Raw genomic sequence first — 23,178 nt, 5'->3', positions numbered from 1 at the left:
CAACAGCAAAGTGGTTTCTCCTGAGGTGTAGAACAAAAAATAACTAATAAATGGTGCCATTCCAGTAACTCTTACATGATTCTATGGTCAGTATTTGTTCACTTGGAAAGGTTTGAATAGAATGCTCTTTAGTTTGTGATAAATGGTTTCATAGCAGAAATTTAATACAAGGTTTTATAACTTTCTTCTACAGAGTTCAAAGTATTTTATATGGAACCTCATTAATCTTATAATTCTTCAGCATTTCTTTCAAATAAGAGGTAAGTTTTCTTTGTCAGAGTAGCAAGATGAAGACAGATAACAAATAAAAGTGTCATTAACTTAATATTCACTGAATTTTCATAATAGCTAAGATTAGAGGAAAATGAGCTCATTCACGGGTCACAAAACAAAATCTGTCACCATATGAATATTTTTCAGTTTTACAGAGTGGTCTTGGCAGAGCTGATTATGAAAAAGATATAAGATTGTGCCACTGTAAGAAATGATCAATGGGAAAGCCATTCAGAAGATACATTAAGAAGAAAACCATTACTAACTCAAAGTCATTAAACTTAATTCAACATGATTCTCAGAACTTTGTTATTCTTGTATTCAATAAAAGACAAGAAAAACCCAAGTATTTAGGCTAAATGTAAGTAATCACCGCCTTGGGTATACTGCTCAAAGTATTGAAAGAGCTATAATCTTATTTGCAAACAGGTATGACCAACTGGGAACTTAATCAATTAGGGTCCTAACACTTTGACTGCCTAGTTTAATCTTTGAATTATTAATTGTTGTTCCAATTAGTGACTATCAACATGAGGACATTATATTTGAATTTTCACAAAGGCCTTACAACTCCAGGTTTTGGCATTTGGGAGCAAGAAGGAAATATTTTCAGAGATTGACCATTTAAGCAAGACACTATGCCTTGATTCCAGGTAAAAGTGCATGATCGTTCTTCATAAACAGAATTCTAACATCAAAACTAATTGACAAATTTTCTAAGCTAGCTTCCCAATTGGGTTTACCCAGACCCATACTCAGAAGAGTTTGTTATCCAGTAGAAACTGTTGAATGCTAGGGTTTACATAAAGTACTAGGAGGACTTCATAACAATCTATAAACGTCAACTATAAATGGCCAAGCAACAGACAGTGCCAGAATAAGGCTTGTAAAAGTCTCTAGTATATTTAAATTGTATACTGTAGAAACTAAACAGGACAATATAAAAGGCTTTGCTTTGTTTGAGTCTTTTACTATTTGGATATCAAAGCTGAAAATGTTTGCCAAGTCAATCTTGATTTTTTAAGGATTTAAGTTCTATCTAGAACTAGAAAAAAGTTGGAGTAAATGTTTAAAACTCGACTAATTTTGACTCCATTAATTTAGTCATTCAGACAAGGAACTGTACTGACATTTACCTTTCAAAATATAAATCAGAATTCAGGAAAGGATTAAAGTGCTTAGGAAAAGTAAGTCCCAACACTTTTGAAGTATCATTTTCATACAGTTGATGGACTCATTGTAAATTATATTCCCATAATGACTACTGGTAGGCAATACTTAGTCACCTTATATAACTGAAATAATAAGTATGTTTTTAAAAATCTTCCAAAACTCCTTGAGAATAGGGATTGCTTCCTTCTTGGTGTCCGTGTGCCAAGCACAGTGCCTGGTACCTAGGAGGCACTGTAAATACAAAGAATGAAGGAATGAAACACCTAAAGTACACACCGCATAAATATAAAATGAATACAAATATATACAAAGTTATTAAAGACAAGGCAGTTTGAGACTAATGGTACTAGCAGGTGGGGGGAATGAGAAAAGACTATGCTGAAGGTGGTGCCTGAGCTGAATCTTAAAGGAAAAGAGATGCTCTATGAAATATGGGTAAGGAACAAATGAGTTCCAGACAAGGGGAATGGCCAGTTAGGAGGTACTGAGAGGGGAAAAGAGAAGGTACTGAGAGGGATGTCCTCTGTAAAGAAAAGAAGGGCCATTTTGGCTGGATGACAGAGTGTGGGAGGGGGACTAATGTTAAATGAAGCTGAAAAGCTAGGTCAGAGACAGGTTGTGTGAAACTTTTAAAGGCTAAACAGGAGTTTGTATTTTATCACAGAAGCAATGATACCTGCCAATAGTGGGCAGATTTTACTGATTTCCATTTCATCTGGGTTAATAATGTATTTTCATCCACTCTTCTGATTTTATGTTTTTCCTCCCTGACTTTATGAAGAGAAGAATAAAGATGATAAGCTGCTTTGGGGCTGGGGGAAAGAAGTCATCAGCAATTAATCGTGTAGGTCCAAATGATGCTCCAGTCGTTCCTCTATGTGCCACCCACTTCACTTCACCCTTGTGATTATGGAGAGTCAGGTCCAGGACTTCTCTCAATTCCTTAAGTCAGAGAGACTCTGCCAATTCCTACAGCTCTTAGACTCTAGCCTCTATTGCCACTCTTCTACTCTCCCCAAACATGTTATCCTGTCAGGAAATCAGCTTCCATCTGTGCTCAAGTATGTTGTGTAAAGCATTTTAGATCTTTCAGGAAAGTTCACGAAAAACTCTCTTCTCAGAGGCAGATGACAAAAGCTGCTTTAAGTCACTACCAGAGCATTGCAAATACTACTCTATGTTACTATATGTAAAATCATTTCAATCAGGGTGGAGGTAAAAGGCTGAAGGCAGGAGAGCCACATGACTCTTCATTCATCCATACATTCCTTCAAGAAAGGGTTATTGAGTGCCTAGTCTTTATGAAGCGATCATTTCTTTAAGAGGAGGTAGAAATTTTCTTTATTCTGCTTGGAGAGAGTGGTGGGCCTTACACAGTGTTCCCTCTCTTCCCTGATTCTCTCAGGAAGGGAAGGGAAAAGCTGCTCAGAGAAAGGAGCTAGAAGTATCTTTCATAACAGAGCAGTTCCAAGAATAATTCTCTAAGCTAAAGTACCCACATGTTTTCTTTCAAGTTCATCATTCATAGCTGTCCTCAATTCCTTCCTAATAACATCAACAAAAAATCCAAAAGGACATAGTGATGAAGCTTAGATTTTTTAAAAAGAAAAAAATGCTATATTACTAGTTACTTCCCACTCAAAACAATGAGTAATAAATATCTAGATTCTACTGATAAATTGGCCTGTATATTTTCTAAAAATAAATTGACACTAGAAAAAACCAACTATGAAGGAACAGTTAGAACCAAATGTGGAACAATTGGTTTAAGATTGGAAAAAGGAGTACTACAAAGCTGTAGATTGTCCCCTTATTTATGTAACTTATATATCCAGTGTATAGCCTGCAAAATGCCAGGCTGGATGAATCAAAAGCTAGAATCAAGGCTGCTGAGAGAAATATTAACAATTTCGCATATGTAGATGATACCACTATGATGGCAGAAAGTGAAGAGAATAAGGGTGAAAGAGCAGAGCGTAAAAACTGGCTTGAAGCTTAACATAAAAAACTAAGATTTTGGCAACGGGTTATCATCACTTCTTGACAAATAGAGGGAGAAGAGATGTAAGCAGTGTCAGATTTGATATTCTTGGGCTCAAAGATCACTGTAGATGGTGACTGCAGCCATGAAATGAAAAGATGCTTGCTCCTTGCAAGGAAAGTGATGGCAAATCTGGACAGTGTGCTAAAAAGCATAGATATCACCTTGCTCACAAAGGTCCACATAGTCAAAACTATGGTTTTTCCAGGAGCAATGTATGGCTGTGAGAATTGGATTGTAAGGAAAGCTGAGTGGCGCAAAATCGACGCTTCCAAATCATGGTACTGGAGAAGACATTTGAGAGTCCCTTGGATAACAAGGAGACCAAATGAGTCAATACTTAAAAAAATTAATTCACTGGAAAGTCAAATACTGAAGCTGAAGCTTAAATACTTTGGCCACATAATGAGAAGACAGGACTCTTTGAAAAAACCTCTGATATTGAGAAAGACTGAAGGCAAAAGGAAAAGATGACAGAGGATGAAATGCATGGATAGTGTCATGGAAGCAATGAACAGGAGCTTAGACAGACTTCCAGAGATAGTAGAAGATAAAAGGGCCTGGCGTGGTATGGTCTATGGAGTCACAAAGAGTCAGCCATGACTGAACAACCAAACAACAACAAGAAAAATCAAGTATCAAGATTAACAGAAGGAGCTATGGTGTGGGAAAATATCAATCCTATTTCAAAATGCACTTTTTCCCTGAGTTGATATACCTTGCTAATTACTCTTGGCTTAGCTAGTACTGAAATTTGTTTACATTTCATAAACAGGTATAATTTGGTAACAGAGGAACATGACCCAGAACTACAGCAGGGCAAAATCAACCTGGAATTAAAATGTAATCATTGATAATCCACACACGGTTAATTGAGTTATCAGCATTCAACACTGAAAATACAGGCAGAGAAAGCATTGGATACTCTGTAAACCCCTAATCTGCTAATATAATTTAATAAATTTAGTTAGAATTTTACAAACATTTGATTCTACAAACATTTATTTGGTACCTACTAGGTGCAAGGCCTTGGTGATACAAAGACAATAAAACAGCCAAGGAGCTTATCTTCGACCAGAGGGCTTCAACTCCTACACTAGTCCTACAATATGACAGTATGATAATAGGGGGTTAGTGGTAATAAAGATTAGTAAAAGCTTCATGTAGAAAGAAGATATGTGAGCTGGCTCTTGGAGGAAGTTAAATACAAAGAAGCAGGGGTCAGGAGGGAGTATTTTCAAGGGACAGGGAACAAGTCTGTTCAAAGGCCCAGAAGTGACAGATGGGATGTCAAGTTTGGGGAACAGGCAGTAGGCTAGTTTGGCTGCAATGTAGGTGACAGCCAGATTTTGGAGGCCCTCAAGTTCCAGTGTGAGGCATTTATATTTTATCCTGGAGGCAAATGAAGGGCCACTGAAGACATCTGAGCAGGGAAATGACATGGTGAAATCTGTGTTAGGAATATTAATTTGGCAGCTGCAGGAAGTCTATTTGGAGAGGTGAGAGCCTAGGAGTAGAAAGCCCAATTAGGAGACTAAGAAAAACAGTTCAGCTGAGGGGAGATGAGGGCAGCGTCAGAGGAGAAAGTGGGAATATCTAAAAGATGTTTCAGGCCTTGGCAATAGCTTGGATGTGGAGGGATGAGAGACAGCAAGAAGTCCAGGATGACTCCTAGATTGCAAGCTTGAGGAAATGGGAGGATACTGCTGGCTTCTCCAGTAATAGGGAAGGTACGAGGTGGGGAGAGGGTTTGAGGGAAGGATAATGAGCTGTTTTGGACATAGTGAATTAATCTATCGGGCATCTATTTTGAGATGTGTGAAAGGCAACTGGAGATGGGAGATTGGAGGTCAACACAGAGTTTGGGGCAGGATAGGTAGATTTGGGAATGTCGGCATAAAGATGATAATTAATTAAATCTCTTGGAGCTAATGAGATCACCAAGTCAAGTAATGTAGAGAAAGAAGAAAAGAGGGCCTAGGACAAAACCCTAAGGAATCCTTTTGGTTAGAAGATGTTACTTGGTGGAAGAGCCATAAAAGGAGACTGAGAAGGAGAGGTCAGAAACGTAAGAGGAGACCCAGGAGAGGGACAGGGACTGTTTTTTATTTGTATTTGTATCCCCAATGCTCAGCACAGTGCTTGACACATAAGTAAGCACTTGATGAATGTTCATTCTTTTATTCATTCATTTAAAATGCTTCAGTAGTCCACAATACATTTGCAAGCCTTAAGAATGTTATAATAAAACATATTTACACCTTTGCTGCATCTGAAACAGTGTCCCAGTTGCCACCACTTAGGGAGAATTTTCCACTACCTATCCGTAACAGGATTTCTTCAGGAGTATCATTGGGACCATTAGCAAAAGGAGTATAGCTATAAAACAAACACAAAAAGAAGACATTTTAGGAGCCAATCAAAGATTATATATATACACACACATAATAAAAATATAAATACAAGACTTCAGGAAAATATTCACTAAAGAACGAAGGTTAGCTTCCTAATACTCAATTTTGTCACTGCCCACATCTCTTTTTCCATTACAATCAATGGAACACATTAGACCCATTACCGAAATATTGTGCACATGGTTTTTGTTGTTGTTGAGTCATTCCAGTCATGTCCAATTCTTCATGACCAAGATACTGGAATGGTTTGCTGTTTCCTTCTCCTTACTAAATGGTGGTTATATTGTAAAGTTAATAAGAATATTTAAGCTGCACCTACAGGGGCTTATGCATTTGGTGCTCAACAATCTAACTTTTAGTGTAGAACTCTTAGCTTAAAACCAAACCAAAAGACAAAACCAATGTTGTAATTTTTCCCAAAAAACTTATTACCAAACCACAAAATTCCTAACCAGAATAAAGTTTATATTTTGCATATATTCAGGGATATGTAAGCTTTAATAAGTGGATTCTCATTCAAGCAAAACATTTTAATGATAATTTGTAAGACAGTCGCTGTTTAAATTTAGGATTAAACTGTTTCAGAAATCGAAAAACAAGCTTTCTCAATTCAGCATCTCTTTGTTGACACCTTTCAAGGGACACACTGTAAGAGGTTGCATACCTTAATTTGGAAATTATTTTCTAACTATGAATTAAAGACATGAAACATACCCAGAGGAACAAAAATTTGCACATAAATTTGAAATTATTTGATTTCTAAAATCTCATAAACTGGTATTTTCTTTCATTTTCTGGAGAGGTAGAATGGACAGACAAGTCAGCCCTGGAGTCAGAAAAACCCGGATTTAAGGCCCACCTCTGATCCATCCTGGCTGTGTGACCCTGGATAGGTCACTTACCCTTCCAGTGCCTCAGGCAGCTCTCTAAGGCAGTAAATTAGAAAGAATAGTCTCATCCACATGGGTAGAGGAAGTTTCCTCAATGTAGTTTGCTACACCAATGAAATCCCAGGTCTTCTCAACCCCTCCCCCCATCCACACAATTCTCTGGAAGTTACCTTTCACAGGGAAAAGGAACAACAAATAGGTATACCAATATCAGAGCAGATGGTAATGCACCCACTATATGGGTCTGACAAAGCAGATTTATGCTAAAAAAAGGTGGGGGGAGCAAATTTTCTAAAATTAGTGTTAAAAGATTTAATTAACTGATGTTCCATCTAATATTGGTAAACTGTGGACAAAAATAAATTTAAACCCAGAATTTTTTCCCCCAACCATGGAGTAGATAATATGTTTGAATCTAACAAGCTAGAATTAGTATTCTAGGGATAGAAAACTTTAATGAGGATCACTCATTCTGAACAGCTTGTTTTGGTGTGCCAAGTCTGATATGTAGCCTTTCACCAATGCAATTACTAAATTTAATAAGCACTTTACTGAGGTTTGTATAATGATTTTACACAAATATACGATTTTCATATGATTTTTAAATACGAGTTCATGACAAACTCTCTGGATAATTATAAAACATTTTAAAGCCATAGTTTTTCTATGAAAGAAGTACTTATGGTATCTCTACTACATCTCCAGCATATTGCAATTGTTCTAAATATACTTTTTAAAACAAGTCACATCTCAATATATTATTGTGCTATTCACCTATCTTCATACATTATAAGCCTTGTGAGTTCCTTCATTAGACTCTGAGCTTCTCCAGGGCAGAACTGTCTTTTGCCTTTCTTTGCATCCACAGCGCCTGGCACATAGCAGGTACTTCATAAATGCTTGCTGAATGACTAAATTCGTGGTTATTTCCCCACTAAAGTTTCTCAGAACAAACTTGACAGCAAGAAACATGGTTTTGACTTCTAAACAAGCCTACTCCAAAGAGGACTTGTTGTTAAGGGCCACAAGACATCTGGGGTATCGGGGGTATATTGCCAACATTACCATCAGCAATTGCTATCACGCTTCAAATATTTTGGGCATTTTATTAAGCCCTTTCAAGGCAGGCACAGGTCTCAGTTCAAATTGAAAGAAGTTGTTTGCTGATCTTATCAAGTATTCCTTCTATATTATTAAAAGTCATATTTCACTTCTAGCCCCTAACTATGACTCAGTAGCAATAAACTGGGTGACTTCTTGCTTACACATGCACTTATTTTCTTATCAAATATTACTTTCATAAAGTTTTAAAAACAGACTGCTATATCAAATTAATATTAGATCCTAATAAGAACTGAAATTTGAAAACATCCTTTTGTTCAAAGGCTCAATTTTTTGGCTTCATCAAAATATCATGAAATGACTATAAATGGACAAGTTACTTTAGTATAGCTACCTAATCAACAAGGTCTATTAGGACACAGTACTCATATCAATTTTGAAAGAGAAAGTGCAAGAATCTTTGACAAATGAAAACTGTCCTTTCCTTTAGGACTGTTTTTACCCCCCAAAATAATAGTGAGTAAGGTCTGAATATTTCTTACCCAGCCAGCATTGTGTAAAACAGGACACCCAAACTCCAAATATCACAGGCAGCATCATAACCTTGCCTCATGAGAACCTAAGAAACACAAATTAGAGGTACAGAGAAACAACACTGGAAGTATTAGCTGTGGATTAAAAATTTAATACATTTGAGTAGTGTTTCTACCCCAAATCAAGTTGAATGACTTCCTGAACCAGAATCTCAAAGACATTAGTGATCTAGAAGAGCCCGCAAAGGAAGCTTGGTTATACATGAGGAGGTCTGGGCTCTGGTGCCAGCTGGCTGACGGGGAGCAAGTCCCTCATCTTCTGTGAACCTCAGTTTCCTCAACCATTAAATGATCTCTAGTCCCTTCTAGGTATAAAACTCTGTGATGACCACCATTAAAAACTTGAGGTCTTTTCAATTTTGAGTAAATAGTCACTGAGTGTTGTTTCGGCACTTGGGTGTATGCACGCACAGGGGCATAGGACTTTCTTAAGAGCTAGAGGGGAAGGAGCAGTTGCAAAACCAAAAAAAGAGGTGTAAGACATGGCCCTGGCTGAGGGAGCTGAGATACACCTACTAATGAAAGGTTAAACAATATAAGAAGCCAAATAATGATAGAAGGCAACACAAGAAATGTCGCAAGATGTATATGACCAGTATGAAGACATGAAGGAATTTGGTTTATGTTTTGTAACAATTTCTTGGAAAAAAAGTCTATTTAGGTCACAAAAATATAGTGGATTAATTGTGAATGTCTTAGGTAATCTGTCATAAGTTTTTTGAAATTGGACACAATACTAATTCAATCAAATAATAACCAAGCAGCATACTCAGTTGAAAGTTTCCTATGAGATGAACATAAGTTTAAAACTATGTGAAAAAATACCAAGGAAATTAAATAGTCATATTCTTTTCACTTAGAAAAATTAGTCCACTGTAAAAGCCTCCAGCATATGGGCAAAATAGAAACATTATTAATGCATTAACACCAAATTGCATAACAGCATAAAGTTTTCATAAAAAGACTAAAAAATCCTATTTGGCTTTGACAGTTGCCAGACATGAGTAAGTATATAACTAACAAGTAATCCAAAATTCAAATGTTTTTGCAGCCAGATAATTCAAAAACAAAAAGCAAAACTGAGTAGTTGAACAGGCTTGCAACTTGTGTAATCAACTCCCACAAATAATACAAATAGGGATCCCAGTTCCAGATAATGAGGGACTGCTAGATACCCTATCAGTTGGAGCAGATCTCACCCCCTCACTTATCTGAAGAAAGAAATTAAGAATGATCTAGATTAAGGAGCATGAAGCACACTGCAGTCATATTAGGACTGTCAAAAGGATAGAAGAGGATCTGATCTATGATGGAGGCAATGGAGAAATAGGAATAATAATAAAAGCTCTCATTTATTTAAGGTTTGCCAAGCGCTTCAACATGCACTACCTCATTTGGTCCCGTGAAACCAGGGTCATTATTAACCCCATTTTATAGATGAGGAAACTGAGGTTCAAAGAGCTTTAGTGACCTGTCTAGCTATGAAGTGTCTCAGGTGGGATATGAACCCAAGTCTTTCTCCTCCAAGTACAGAACTCTATCCCCTATGCCAGTAAGTTTCCAGTCAATTTCTTTCCTTGACATTGCATTTGAAGGTTTACAAAGTGTTTTCTTTACAACAATCTGGTGAATCAGGTGGTGAATTCTTACTCCTAATTTGTGGCCGAAGAGAGAAGTGAAGCACAGAAAGGTAAACTGACTCAGAAGTAAACCCCAGCCTCCAGGGCCCTGGCTCTCCAGTCAGTCACATCGTGTTTCTTCACCTCCAACATATCTTCCCTGAGCCCTTTCATAGCTTGCCAGACAGGAAGAGGGAAATCAGTAAGTCACTATTGGGTTGTGTCACCCCTGGCACTTCCTTTACCCCACTCACATACAGAAGGGAGGCTTACATTATCTCCTCATTAGGGCCAAGAATTTCAAACCTCGTTGTACATTAAGAAAGGGGGGGGGGTATGGAATTCAGCTCAACAAATATTTATGGACACTGTGGCACAAGGAAGGAACTTTGGAGGCTCCACCCTTTGCTCTGTCCGTGCTCACATTTGCCAGGTAACAGGCTAAATGGACAAAGTGAGAAACTGAGGATGGTGGAGTCAGGCTGTAGTAGCATTGCTGTTGCCGTTTCTCTGCTCTGGCACCTCCAGTACCTGCTGCCCGCTACATACCAGGCTTAGGAAAAAGCTTCAGAACCCAGCCCAGTGGGGCAAAGAGTAGCTGGGGCTGAATTCTAGGTAGCCCACAGTTGTTGCATATGGATCCACTCAAGTATCTACCTGGCTACCTCTTCTCTTGCTCTCCTTCGTAAGGTGTGAGAGGAAATGAAGGCAGTTACTCATACATGAAATCTTTATTTGGGAGGTAAAATCCCTTTGTAACAGAGCTCTAACTTTTGAATTTATTTTTTTAACCAAAAACTGGCCTGGGAGTTTGGACATTTGGGTTCTAGTCCCAACTCTGCCACTGTAACACTTTGAGAGCAAATCATTTCATTTTTCAGGTCCTTAGTGTCCTGTGATTCTAGAAAAAATGAAGAACTCATAGTATAGTCCAATCCAGTTGGTTTAGAAGACTGAAGATTTGTACTATAAGATAACACTATCTTCTTAGGTTGGTAAGATAAGGTAAAACAATTCTTAATTTATGTTATCTACTCTAAATTGATCACATCTAACATTGTTCAATTCATAGAAAAGAACACAAAGCAGAAACTGAACAAAATACAGCCCACTACCTCACACAATTTTATCACATGACAAATGTAGAATTATAAAATAATATATGATTTGAAGGCTACCTCAGGTGCTACAAAGTTGGCAGTATAGCATGGAGTTAAGAGAAGTCCATTTTCTCCTCGAAGTTGTTTAGCAAACCCAAAATCACAGATCCTAATAGAATCAGCGTTAGTTGAATCGTCCATATATAAAATATTACTAGGCTTAAGGTCTCGATGAACCACCTTGAAAATGAAATGAAAGACACTTTAAATGTTGTCTCTTAATAAAGACATGCAAAACAAAAAATCATGCTAAGTACTTTGAAAATTTAGAATTTCCCCATTTACAAAACTTTTGAGTTTCTTTTGGCAATGTGACTCTTTCACTGAGAAGACTCAAAACTGGATTACCCATAAGGTAATTACCCATAATGATTTACCAAGGGCCCTAAACCCTATGTATACTATGCTATACATATCAATTACTGGCCTCCTCCAACTATCTCAGTTCTTAGAGAATCAAATACTATCCTCTGCCATCTTTGTTTGGGCCACTGCTGACTATTCTACTGTGTTAACTCATACTTTAAATTACAATTTAGGTGATGGCTTATGGAATGAAAATGTTTGAAAACCACTTTAGTGATATATGATGTTTTAAAAGAGTAAAAACTATTCCACTACTTTGTGTGTGTGTGTCTGTGTATGTATAATTTATGAAAAAAATCCTAATCTGACATCTCTATATAGATTTTTAAAAATTCATACAAGAGAAGGCAGGATTTCTGCTCAGAAGAATCAACTCTAGTTTACTCACAAGTGAATTATTCACTGCAACCTAGAAATTAATTTCTGCTATCAATTCAATAGAGTCCTGGGCTCAGGAGGGAGTAAGGCTTGGCAATGGAAAGGATGGTTCTTTTGACTATTTCTAAGTCAGGTTTTTAAAAAATTAGCCATGTGTATCAAAGAATTTTAGAACGGAAAGAGTCCTTGGAATTCCTCTGGTTCAATCCCCTCATGTTATAGACGAGGAGATAAAGAGAGAATTTCAATGTTACATAGCCAATTAGTGGCAAAGCCAAGACCAGAACTCAGGTCTCCTGATTCCTAATCCAAATGCCTTCCACCACAGAATGTTGCTGCTATTCAATATTATTTCCCACACTACTTTCTTACATCAAGTATGTATTAATCAATCAAATTTTGTACAATTCAAAGCATTTACTCATCTGTCTTCCTTGTAAAAACTAATCCATGATTTCTTCTTAATTTATTTCAGGATGTTCCCCATATAACTACTCCTTTCTTGATGTCAGACTTTTAATAAATCCTTCACAAACCAAATTCCTTGAACAGACTGCAAAATGGGAGGAGAGGGACAGGCTTCCAACCTCCTGCTGTCATTACTACAGACACCAGGAAGAGAAATGTACAGAGAATGAAATAATGCAGCCTCCTGACCAACAAGCGATGTGACTTCAGTTCCAACATTACTACATGAGATGGAAATGTGCCACATATGCTCTCACACAATTCTTTTATGTTTCACTGTTGAATTCAGAAGAGATTTAGGAAGGAATTTAAATAATAATTAGGTAAAAGCATTATTTCACTGATTAAAAAGGAGTTAAATTAGGCCCCTCAGGCACAAAGCAGAGAATTAATAAGGCATATATGATTTCACTAATTCCTTAACCTTTCCAATATCATGAGCTCTATGAATATGATACTCATAAAGTATCTAAGTGACATAAAATGTGATAGAAATTTGAAGTTATATCATATTCTGTACAAATGAGGGAAAATATAAATTTCATTCAGAACTGTATTTCCTCTCCCCTGTGCCACTCCCCCCCCCCAAAATGAAAGAAAAAAAACCCAACCTGCTAAGGAAGCAGCAGGGTACAAGAGAAACCTACTGTAGTTGAAGTCAGAAAGCTCTGCTTTGCCATTTACCACCTGAATGATCTCAGACAAGTTACTTAACATTGCTAAGCTTCAGTTAGCTCACATGTAAAATGTGGTGGAGGGGGCAGGAAATGGGACATGGGACTAAATCATCTCTCAAGTCTCTTCCAATTCTAAAATGCTCTGATCCTATTTATACTAAGTCAACCCAACCATGTCACTTACTCCCTGGGCTCAAAAAGCTTCTGTGGCTCTTCTTTATCTACCAAATAAAGTCCATATTCTTCAGCCTGGTATTCAGGGCCCTTCCTCATCTGACCCAACCTGCTTTTCCTAGTCTCATCTACCACTTTCGTCCATATCTCATTCTCCAGTGGAAATGGACCACTTATCATTCTACGGAACTTTCTGCACTGGGTCATCTCTGTGCCTCATGTATTTAGTCCCCTCCACCAGGAATGTCTTTCCTCCCATCTTCATCTCTGCTTGCTAAAGTGCCATTCTTCAATGCTACCTCTTACATGAAGCTGAAGTGATGAATCTTTCTCTTTGGAGCACCTATAGGTTACTATTTGCACTTCTGTTATCACACTTACTAAATAGCATGTTTTAGAATATTTATAAACATGCTTTATCTTCCTTATGAGATCAGAAGCTCTTTAAGAGTTAGAACTGTATCCTACTCAGCTTTATAATCAATTCAATAAATATTTTTAAGTGTCTACTATATTACAGGCACTGTGCTAAGCACTATGGATACAAAAGAAGCAAAAGACAGTCTGCCTTCAGGAAGCTTACAATCTAACTGGGGAGATAACATGCAAACAAATATCTGCAGAGCAAGATACATACAGAATAAATAGGAAATAATTAAAAGAGAGAAAGCACTGGAATTAAGAGGGGTTAGGGAAGGCTTCCTGTGGAAGAGTGGATTTTATTTGGGACTTAAAGGGAACCAGGGAGATCAAGAGTCGAGTGGAAGAGGGAGAATGTTCCAGGCATAGGGGACAGCGCCAAGAGATGGAGGGTCTTGTTCATGGAACAATCAGGGGGTCTGTGTCACTGGCTGCACAGTGCCTAGTGCAGTCCCTTGCATATATGTGGTTCAATGACTTTGTTCACTTTGACCTAATAACACCCAAGGAAATTTAGGAGAAGAATGTGTCCTCTAAAATGTGCATCTCCAGAACTTATCCTTTATTTTAGTAGCTAATCTGTGAATTATTGGTTCATGAGTTACCCAAGCCCTTTGTGAACCTATTTCTATTTCAGCCTCTACAACCTTTTGAGGTAAAGAGCTCCACGTTACAAATAACTCTCAGAAGTCATGCTTCCCTTGGCACGTTCTCCTCTTTCAAACTTCAAGATTTTTTTTATCTCTAGCATTTAAAAATTTGGTAAAATAAATTTCTATTTGCTTAACCTATACCATTTTACAGATCTGAATTATATCTCTACTTAGCCTTCACCACTCTAGCCTCATGAGTCTTAATCTTTTTGGTCTCCCTTTCTGTGTAAGCTATTATGTCTCCTTTGAATATTCATTTCTGGATGTTTTGTCTCCTATGAAGCACAGAGAACATAAATTAGACACAGTATCCCGAATGGAAAATGACATTTGAATGCATACAAATTTCTCCTTCAAAATCTCAGTGCCCAAATAGAGTATTTTAAAACAAATTAAATCACATTAACAAGATGGACAATGAAAGACTATTTCAGAGCATGACAGAAGATCTAAGGCTCCCAGTGGACTAAAAGTTCCCTAATTAGAGAGTCATAGATAATTTGGTTATTTGAAGAACTGTGCCACAATAAGTCAAGAGGTAAAAATAGGACCATTGAGGAAACAGAAGTTAAAGACTTTAGGCATGAAATATGCATTGCATTTTTGTTTGTAACTATACTGACGTACTAGATCAGTCAGTCAGTCAATAAACATTTATTAAGTACCTACTGTGTGTCAAGAACTGTGCTAAGTGCTGGGGATACAAGAAGAGACAGAAGATAGTCCTTGCACAACAAATATGTAAAAAACAAGCTATATACAGGATAAATAGGAAATAATTAAAAGACAGAAAGGCACCAGAATTAAGAGGGGTTGGGAAGTTTACTCTAGAAGATGGGATTTTAGTTGGAACTTGAAACCAAGGAAGCCAGTAGGTGATGAGGAGGGAAAGCACTCTAGGCATGGAAGAGAGACATAGAAAATGCTCAGAGCTGAGAAATGAAGTGTCTTATTTCTGGCAAGTCATTGGACTGAAGTGTACATGGTGACAAATAAGGCATAAGAAGATCAAAATGCGCGTATCTGTGCACATGCACGCGCATACTAGGTTATAAGGGCTTTGAACACCAAACACAGAATTTTGTATTTGATCTTGGTGGGGATATGGAGGCACTTGAGTTTTTTGAGTAGGGAGATGACATAGCAGACCTGAAATTTCAGAAAAATCACTTTGGTGGCTGAAAAGAAGATGGACCAAGGTGGCGAGACAATTCAGGCAGACCCTCCCCAATAGCCTATTACAATAGTCCAGGTATGATACGGGCCTGCACTAGAGAAGTGGCAGCATCAGAAGGGAGAAGGGGGAGTATCTGAAAGACATTGCAAAGGTGAAATTGATATACCTTGGTAAGAGGCCATGGATAGGAGGAAGGGGTGTGTGAGAGATAGTGAGGAGTCGAGGATGACACCTAGGTTGTAACCCTGAGGTACTGGGAAGATGACAATACCCTCTACAATAATATGGAAGGTGGGGGCAGTGTTTAGGGGGAATGATAATGAGTTCTGCTTTGGACATGTTGAATTTAAGATATCTCCTGGATATCCAGTTTAAGGTGTTTGAAAGGCAGTCAGAGATGTGAGACTAGAGAGAGACTGGGGCAGGAGAGATAGATTTGAGAGTCATCAGCATAGGGAAGGTAATTAAATCTAGAGTAGGTGATGAGATCACCAAGTGAAGTAGTATAGAGGGAGAAGAGGACCCAGGACAGAACCCTGAAGGACACCTTTGGTTAAACGGTAGGATCTGAATGAGGGTCTACCAAAGAAACTGAGGAGTGGTCTGATAGGGAGAAAGAGAATATCTATCTCTAAATGAGTTAGAAGTACAAATGGGCTAAATGTAGAAGAGATGTAAGCTGGACATAAATAATTTATTGACATTTCACACTGCAATGTTTACCAAGCAAGTTGTAACACTGATTTTTCTGGGTAGCTAGGTGGCCCAGTGGATAGCACTGTGATTGGAGTCAGGAAGACCTGAGTTCAAACCAGGCCTCAGATATTTACTAACTGTGTGATCCTAGACAAATCACTTCTGTTTGCCTCACTTTCCTCATCTGTCAAATGGTGATAATAACAGCCCCTACTTTTTCCGGTGAAGATCAAATGAGATAAAAATTATAAAGTGCTTAGTCCAAGTGCTTTGCTGCATGAATATTAGTTATCATTATTATCATTACTATTATTATTATTTAAATCTGATACAGGCACCTGCCTAGGAAGGTTTTACAGGGGATAATGCCTGAGCTGATTTGCCAAAGTGTCCCTTCCATCCCCTTGAGTTTATACAAATACAGCTGCCGGAATTGAATTGAATAAAATAACTTTGACTTACTCCTTGACAGTGAAGGTAGTCAACTGTTTTAGTTATTATATATAGCACATCACTAGCCTCCCGTTCTGAAAAATATTTTTGTCTGAGAATACGATCAAGTAGTTCTCCTCCCTTCATCAATTCAGTAACAAGGTAAACATATCTACCATCATCATAGACCTGTTTAAAAAAAAAGGTGATTTGCATTTTATACTTGTTATCATCAATTTCTTTAAATTAAATTGTTTTCAATCAATGACAATCTGCTTCTCTATTGAGAAAAACAAAACTTTTGCTACATTTATTGTCAAGTAAAGCAAATTATAGCAATGACCATATCCACTAAAAATGTCTTAGTCTGCACCCTGAAGCCATCAGCTTTCTGTCAGGTGAATGCCATGTTTCAGCATGAGTCCCCTGGAAATGTACTCTTTGATCACGTTCATATGGTATAACTTTGTCAGCCATTCTCCAATATCCTCTATTTACAGATTCCTTGATCCTATTTCCTAAAGACTATTGTCTGAACAAAAGTGATTTACCCAAAGGCTTGAGGCTTGTGAGCCCTCTTTTGGGAAACTCAATACTAGTCTACACCAATGATGTGTAGCAACAGTGTGAACAGGGCAAAGATCCTGGTCAGTTCCCAAACAATTGTGAATTGGATTTTATCACTACAATCTTCAAATTCTTCCAAGAAGCTTATACATGCTGTTTACAAAAATTAAGTATACTGATATATGATCTAACACAAAATAATTCATTAAGCATTCATCAGGTTCACCAGATTGCTTAACATTCACCAGACTTTTAAAAAATTAATACCTACATCCTTTAAAGTGATAATGTTGGGGTGCTGTCCATAACGCATCAAAATTTCAATTTCTTCCGAGGGGTCTCTCTTACTTTTGTCAATGATCTGAGAAATAAGATGGACAAGAAGCTATGGTAAATGAAGATTTTCATTTTCTTTATCATAAATGCATCAAAAGATATCACGAAAACTTCCGATTATAGGGATGTAGACATATTTTGTATCCTAGAAATACCCAAAAAATAAGAGCAATCACGAAAATTTCTCTACATTTGAACAAAGAAATAGATTTTCCTTCTATCTTCTCCCATTTCTCTTAAAAATAAAAGTATAACAGTATTGATGCAAAGACTAAATTAGAAGATATGTTTTGACACATAATTTCCTATTTACTTAAAACTATTTTAAATGCTGATCCAGAAAAGAAATAGGGGCGGAGCCAAGATGGCGGCTGGTAAGCACGGACTAGAGTGAGCTCCGTACCGGAGTCCCTCCAAAAACCTATAAAAATGGCTCTGAACCAATTCTAGAACGGCAGAACCCACAGAACAGCAGAGGGAAGCAGGGCTCCAGCCCAGGACAGCCTGGATGGTCTCTGGGTGAGGTCTATTCCACACGGAGCTGGGAGCTGGGAGCTGGGAACGGAGTGGAGCAGAGCCCAGCCTGAGCGGCATGGACCATCCAGAGCTGGGCGGAGGGGGCCCTAGCGCCCTGAATATGTGAGCTGCGGCAGTTACCAGACCCCTCGACCCACAAACACCAAAGACTGCGGAGAAGGTTAGTGGGAAAAGCTGTGGGAGTGGAAGGAGTTCGCAGTTCGGCTTCCAGCCCCGGGGGCAGCAGAGGTGGGGCAGCTACAGCTGTTGTTACTTCTTGCTCCAGGCCCACCTGGTGGGAGGAATTAAGTGGCGGATCAGAGCAGGGGTGCACAGCCTGCCAAAGATCTAAGCCCAGTTCGGGTTGGGGGTTCTTGGGGAAGGAGTAGTGCGGGTCTGACAGAGCTGGCACCTCCCCCCCAAACGTGGAACATAGAACTCGTTAGTCTACAAGCAGTCATACCCCACGGAAAAACTCAAGGGTCAAGTTAGTTGGTTGGGAATATGGCCAGGCAGCAAAAACGTGCCCAGATTCAGTCTCAGACTTTGGATTCTTTCTTTGGTGACAAAGAAGACCAAAACATACAGCCAGAAGAAGTTAACAAAGTCAAAGAGCCTACAACAAAAGTCTCCAAGAAAAACATGAACTGGCCCCAGGCCATAGAAGAACTCAAAAAGGATTTGGAAAAGCAAGTTAGAGAAGTAGAGGAAAAATTGGGAAGAGAAATGAGAAGGATGAGAGAAAACCATGAAAAACAAGTCAATGACTTGCTAAAGGAGACCCAAAAAAATACTGAAAAATACACTGAAGAAAACAACACCTTAAAAAATAGACTAACTCAAATGGCAAAAGAGCTCCAAAAAGCCAATGAGGAGAAGAATGCCTTGAAAGGCAGAATTAGCCAAATGGAAAAGGAGGTCCAAAAGACCTCTGAAGAAAATACTACTTTAAAAATTAGATTGGAGCAAGTGGAAGCTAGTGACTTTATGAGAAATCAGGATATTATAAAACAGAACCAAAGGAATGAAAAAATGGAAGACAATGTGAAATATCTCATTGGAAAAACCACTGACCTGGAAAATAGATCCAGGAGAGATAATTTAAAAATTATTGGACTACCTGAAAGCCATGATCAAAAAAAAGAGCCTAGATACCATCTTTCAAGAAATTATCAAGGAGAACTGCCCTGATATTCTAGAGCCACAGGGCAAAATAGAAATTGAAAGAATCCATCGATCGCCTCCTCAAATAGATCCCAAAAAGAAATCTCCTAGGAATATTGTTGCCAAATTCCAGAGCTCCCAGATCAAGGAGAAAATACTGCAAGCAGCCAGAAAGAAACAATTTGAGTATTGTGGAAACCCAATCAGAATAACCCAAGATCTGGCAGCTTCTACATTAAGAGATTGAAGGGCTTGGAATGCAATATTCCGGAGGTCAATGGAGCTAGGATTAAAACCTAGAATCACCTACCCAGCAAAACTGAGTATCATGTTCCAAGGCAAAATATGGATTTTCAACAAAATAGAGGACTTTCAAGCTTTCTCAGTGAAAAGACCAGAACTGAATAGAAAATTTGACTTTCAAACACAAGAATCAAGAGAAGCATGAAAAGCACTGGGGAGTGTTGCACCACCATGTGGCCGGCCATTCAGATTATGTTTGATACCTCTGGTGTACACTATTACTCTCTATTCTCTGAAAAGAAGAAAGGGAGGCTGCACTTCAATTTTTTTTAATATCAGCTGTATAAGTACGTAATAGCAAAATAATAATAATAAAAACTAGCATTTATAAAAAAAATAAATAAATAAATAACAAAATGATAGGAGCAAACATCTGTACATCTTCCTGTCCTGGACCTTGTTCTCTTCTAGGAAGTTTAATTAGTTCTAACACTTCATCACTCAATGCTGGCTTAATTTTAAATTTCCATGAGCCACAAAAGAGGAAATAGGAGACTGAAAGAAACAAGGGAAGAGAAGTATGAGTTGCATTGATAATAAAAATGATGTTGGTGCACATCTGACAGGCACAAACCAAAAGAAATTGCCCAGGAAAGACTGTAAATGATGGGTTTGAACTGAAATAGAAGGTGGCTCAATTATGGACCTTATGGTCCCCAAGAAAAGGATTTGCTTCTGAAGGAAGACAGGAACTTTGATAAATGGAACTCAAACATCTGCTCATTCAATGCCTGAATGTTGCATACCATGCTGAGGAAAAGCCACAGGGTATATTCTTCAATTAGAATAGCAAAGAACTGATTCTTTCAGACTTCTTCAGAAACTTATATTATCTCACGAAATTTTGGTACATACTTTTGTGGACTGTATGTGAAGTATGGAAAGATATGGAATCTATCTGAGCTACACATTAGGCAAATTATCAAGCTAGAAGGATGATAGCAATGCAGAATAAAGAGAACATTGGTAAGAATGCCTATGGAAACAAGGTACAGATGAGCTACTGATTTGAAAACAATAAAATGAAGAGGAAATAAAAAAAAATGCTGATCCAAACAATTATTGAGTAATTGTGGGGAATTACTTTTCAATCATAACACATTACTTTTTGAAAATACCACATATTTTTAAAGCAAGAATGAAAAATATGAAATTCACTATTCTTCAAAAGAAATTCTTGGTAGAACCTATTCCAAGATGAGATGTGACTCAGATTCCTCTCCTTTATTTTTCTTCCCTCCCAACCACCCTGCCCCAGTAAGAACATAACTAAAGCAGATCACTGCAACTTAAAACATAGAAGAAATAAATTTCGAGACAATACCTTCACTGCAAATTCCATGTTGGTAGTTGTGTGTATGCATCGCTTGCAAACAGAATAGGAGCCGACACCAATATCCTCCTTTGGTTCATACACATCATTAAACTGTGCACTGTTTCCATGTAATTGCTTTGAAAAAATAAGAGGAAAAACTGATAATGCATTAAAAACATATCTGTCCATCAAGGAGAATGGAAACTTGACCTTCCATAATTTTCTGTGTTTATTTCCTAACTTTGTGTTTAACAGAAACCTTAAAAATCATGCAAAAAAACCCCTACGTTTGAGGAAAGCATATGCTCCCAATATAAACAACTTAAACAAATGATGAACCAAGTTTAAATTACAGACACTCTGGATTCTTTAAACAAGACCAATCAACAAATTTATAAAGCCCTAACTATGTTTCAAGGCCAAAAGTAAACAAATCACCACACTGCATGGGTCATATTGCCCACTTGGTCTTTTTTAAAAGAATATTTTTTCATTTTTAAAGTATGACTATTTCTTGCCATTTTCCCCAATGTAAAGTTGAAAAATAAACCACTATCATAAATGGTACCTATAATATAGGTTGACCATTGACATGCCTTAAAACTTAAACTCTTTTTTTTCCTAAAGAAATAATCCCATAACTGGGAAAACAATTAGATGTGATTTACCTGTACTATTGGCAATATATTTGTGAGAGGAGAAATTTTCTGATCTTCTATGGCAGTAGTTGCAACAAAGCTAAATCCTTTGAAGAGCTGATGTGCATTAGCACTGGGTGGAACTCCAGGAGAATCTAGTTTTCAAACACAAAAGTTTCATAAAAATTTAAAAATTTTCGCAGTACACAATTATACTGTTTTTGGCTGAAGAAAAATCTTGATTAAAAACATGCAACTCTACTAAAACAAAACGTATTCCATTAAAAAATATCAGTCATTAATAGAGAAGGTATTATTTCCTTTCTTTTGAACTCCCCCACCAAAACAATGAAAAGACTAAAGAAATTCTAAAGCAAGATTAAAAATATATATATTTACATTTCATGACCAGTGTTAGCCTTCTCCCTATCCCTTGCTCCTTTCTCTTCTAAATATCTCCTATTTACAGATTCCTCTTGACCCTAGTTACTAAAGACTTTGGTCTAAACAAAAGTGATTTGCTAAAAGGCTTCTGAGTACTATTTTGGGAAACACTATACTAGCCCACAGCAATGATGAAGCAACAGTTTGAAGAGGGCAGTTACTGGTCTGGTTCTAAGTAACAGGGAATTAACTCCTACCACTACAATCCACTGATTCAAATCTTCCAAGAAGCTTGTACATGCTGTATACAAAACCCAGGCATGTTTACATATGATTTAAATCAAAATAATCCATTAAGCATAATTATTTCACAGTCAAACTTTGTATCCTTTTAACTTTTATCTGGAGAGTGAAAAACTGGTTTATTAATTAATTTATTAATTAGACCTAACTTAATCCATATAAATGTGTATTACCTTTGGGTGTTTTTGCAGTAAATTCAGGATCAAAACAAAAAGTATCTTCTGGTTTTCCAGATGCAGGTTTGAATGGGGGTTGAATTTCTCTTCTATATAATTTCTAAAAGAAGCAGTATAGGGTAATGCAAAAATTAACATGGACAAATTATTCTATTTTCCAAGTTAAAGAAGATAATAGTCATAGCTTAACCTTAACAAGTTACACAAAATGACAATATATTAAGAAGTATAAATGGAACACTGCAGGTTATATTTACCAGATAAATTTCAATAGACTTCAAATATCTGCTAATAAAATAAGGTCATTAAACTTGGTAGATGACGTACTGAAGTCAGAGTAGGCCAAGGAACACAATGAGGATGGAGATGCTAAAGGTTGCATTTGCAAGAGATGAGAATATTCACTTTCAAATTTTATTAAAAACTGGTTTAACTCCCTAGTGATGACAACACATACCCATGTGGTCATGCAGAAATGACTAGCAAAATTCAAGGATTCTGAAATCAAAGACTACCATATAAGTAGCATTTCTATAATATGAAATTCATCTATACTATGTGATGCCTGAAAACTTGAAACACACTTAGAATCTCAAATATTTTCTGGGAATTTTTATGACCTAGGAAATATAAATGAAAACAGGCTGTTTTGTTTTTAGGTGAGGCACATTAAAGAAACCCCAAATTTAACCTTGTCCAACAACTGGATAAAGTTTATTTTTCAGTCAAAGATACATTAAATAGCCTGAAGGCAGGGTAGGAAATATTTTTTTTTCTACTGAAGAACCACTGGCCTGTAGAACAAAATCA

At 37.4% G+C, this 23,178-nt stretch overlaps 1 protein-coding gene across 3 annotated transcripts in view; it reads right to left on the bottom strand.

The window, feature by feature from the left end:
* RPS6KA6 (ribosomal protein S6 kinase A6) overlaps positions 1-23,178 on the bottom strand; it is a 124,886-nt gene that overhangs the window by 53,226 nt on the left and 48,482 nt on the right. For 2 of the 3 annotated variants that reach the window (XR_005009226.1, XM_036739986.1), the window contains exons 12-19: positions 22,366-22,468; positions 21,536-21,660; positions 20,877-21,002; positions 17,505-17,594; positions 16,697-16,855; positions 11,244-11,405; positions 8,396-8,472; positions 5,749-5,866 (exon numbers count right to left, since the gene is read on the bottom strand). Coding sequence is in view for 2 of the 3 variants with exons in the window: in XM_036739986.1 (XP_036595881.1) it covers positions 5,749-5,866; positions 8,396-8,472; positions 11,244-11,405; positions 16,697-16,855; positions 17,505-17,594; positions 20,877-21,002; positions 21,536-21,660; positions 22,366-22,468 (960 nt within the window). In the remaining variant the exon portion in view is untranslated. The remainder of the gene's footprint in view (positions 1-5,748; positions 5,867-8,395; positions 8,473-11,243; positions 11,406-16,696; positions 16,856-17,504; positions 17,595-20,876; positions 21,003-21,535; positions 21,661-22,365; positions 22,469-23,178) is intronic. The other variant, XM_036739987.1, reaches the window with a different exon arrangement.

Source organism: Trichosurus vulpecula, chromosome X, assembly GCF_011100635.1.
Source record: "Trichosurus vulpecula isolate mTriVul1 chromosome X, mTriVul1.pri, whole genome shotgun sequence".
Lineage (NCBI taxonomy): Eukaryota > Metazoa > Chordata > Mammalia > Diprotodontia > Phalangeridae > Trichosurus > Trichosurus vulpecula.
This window is presented reverse-complemented; position numbering and strand designations above follow the sequence as displayed.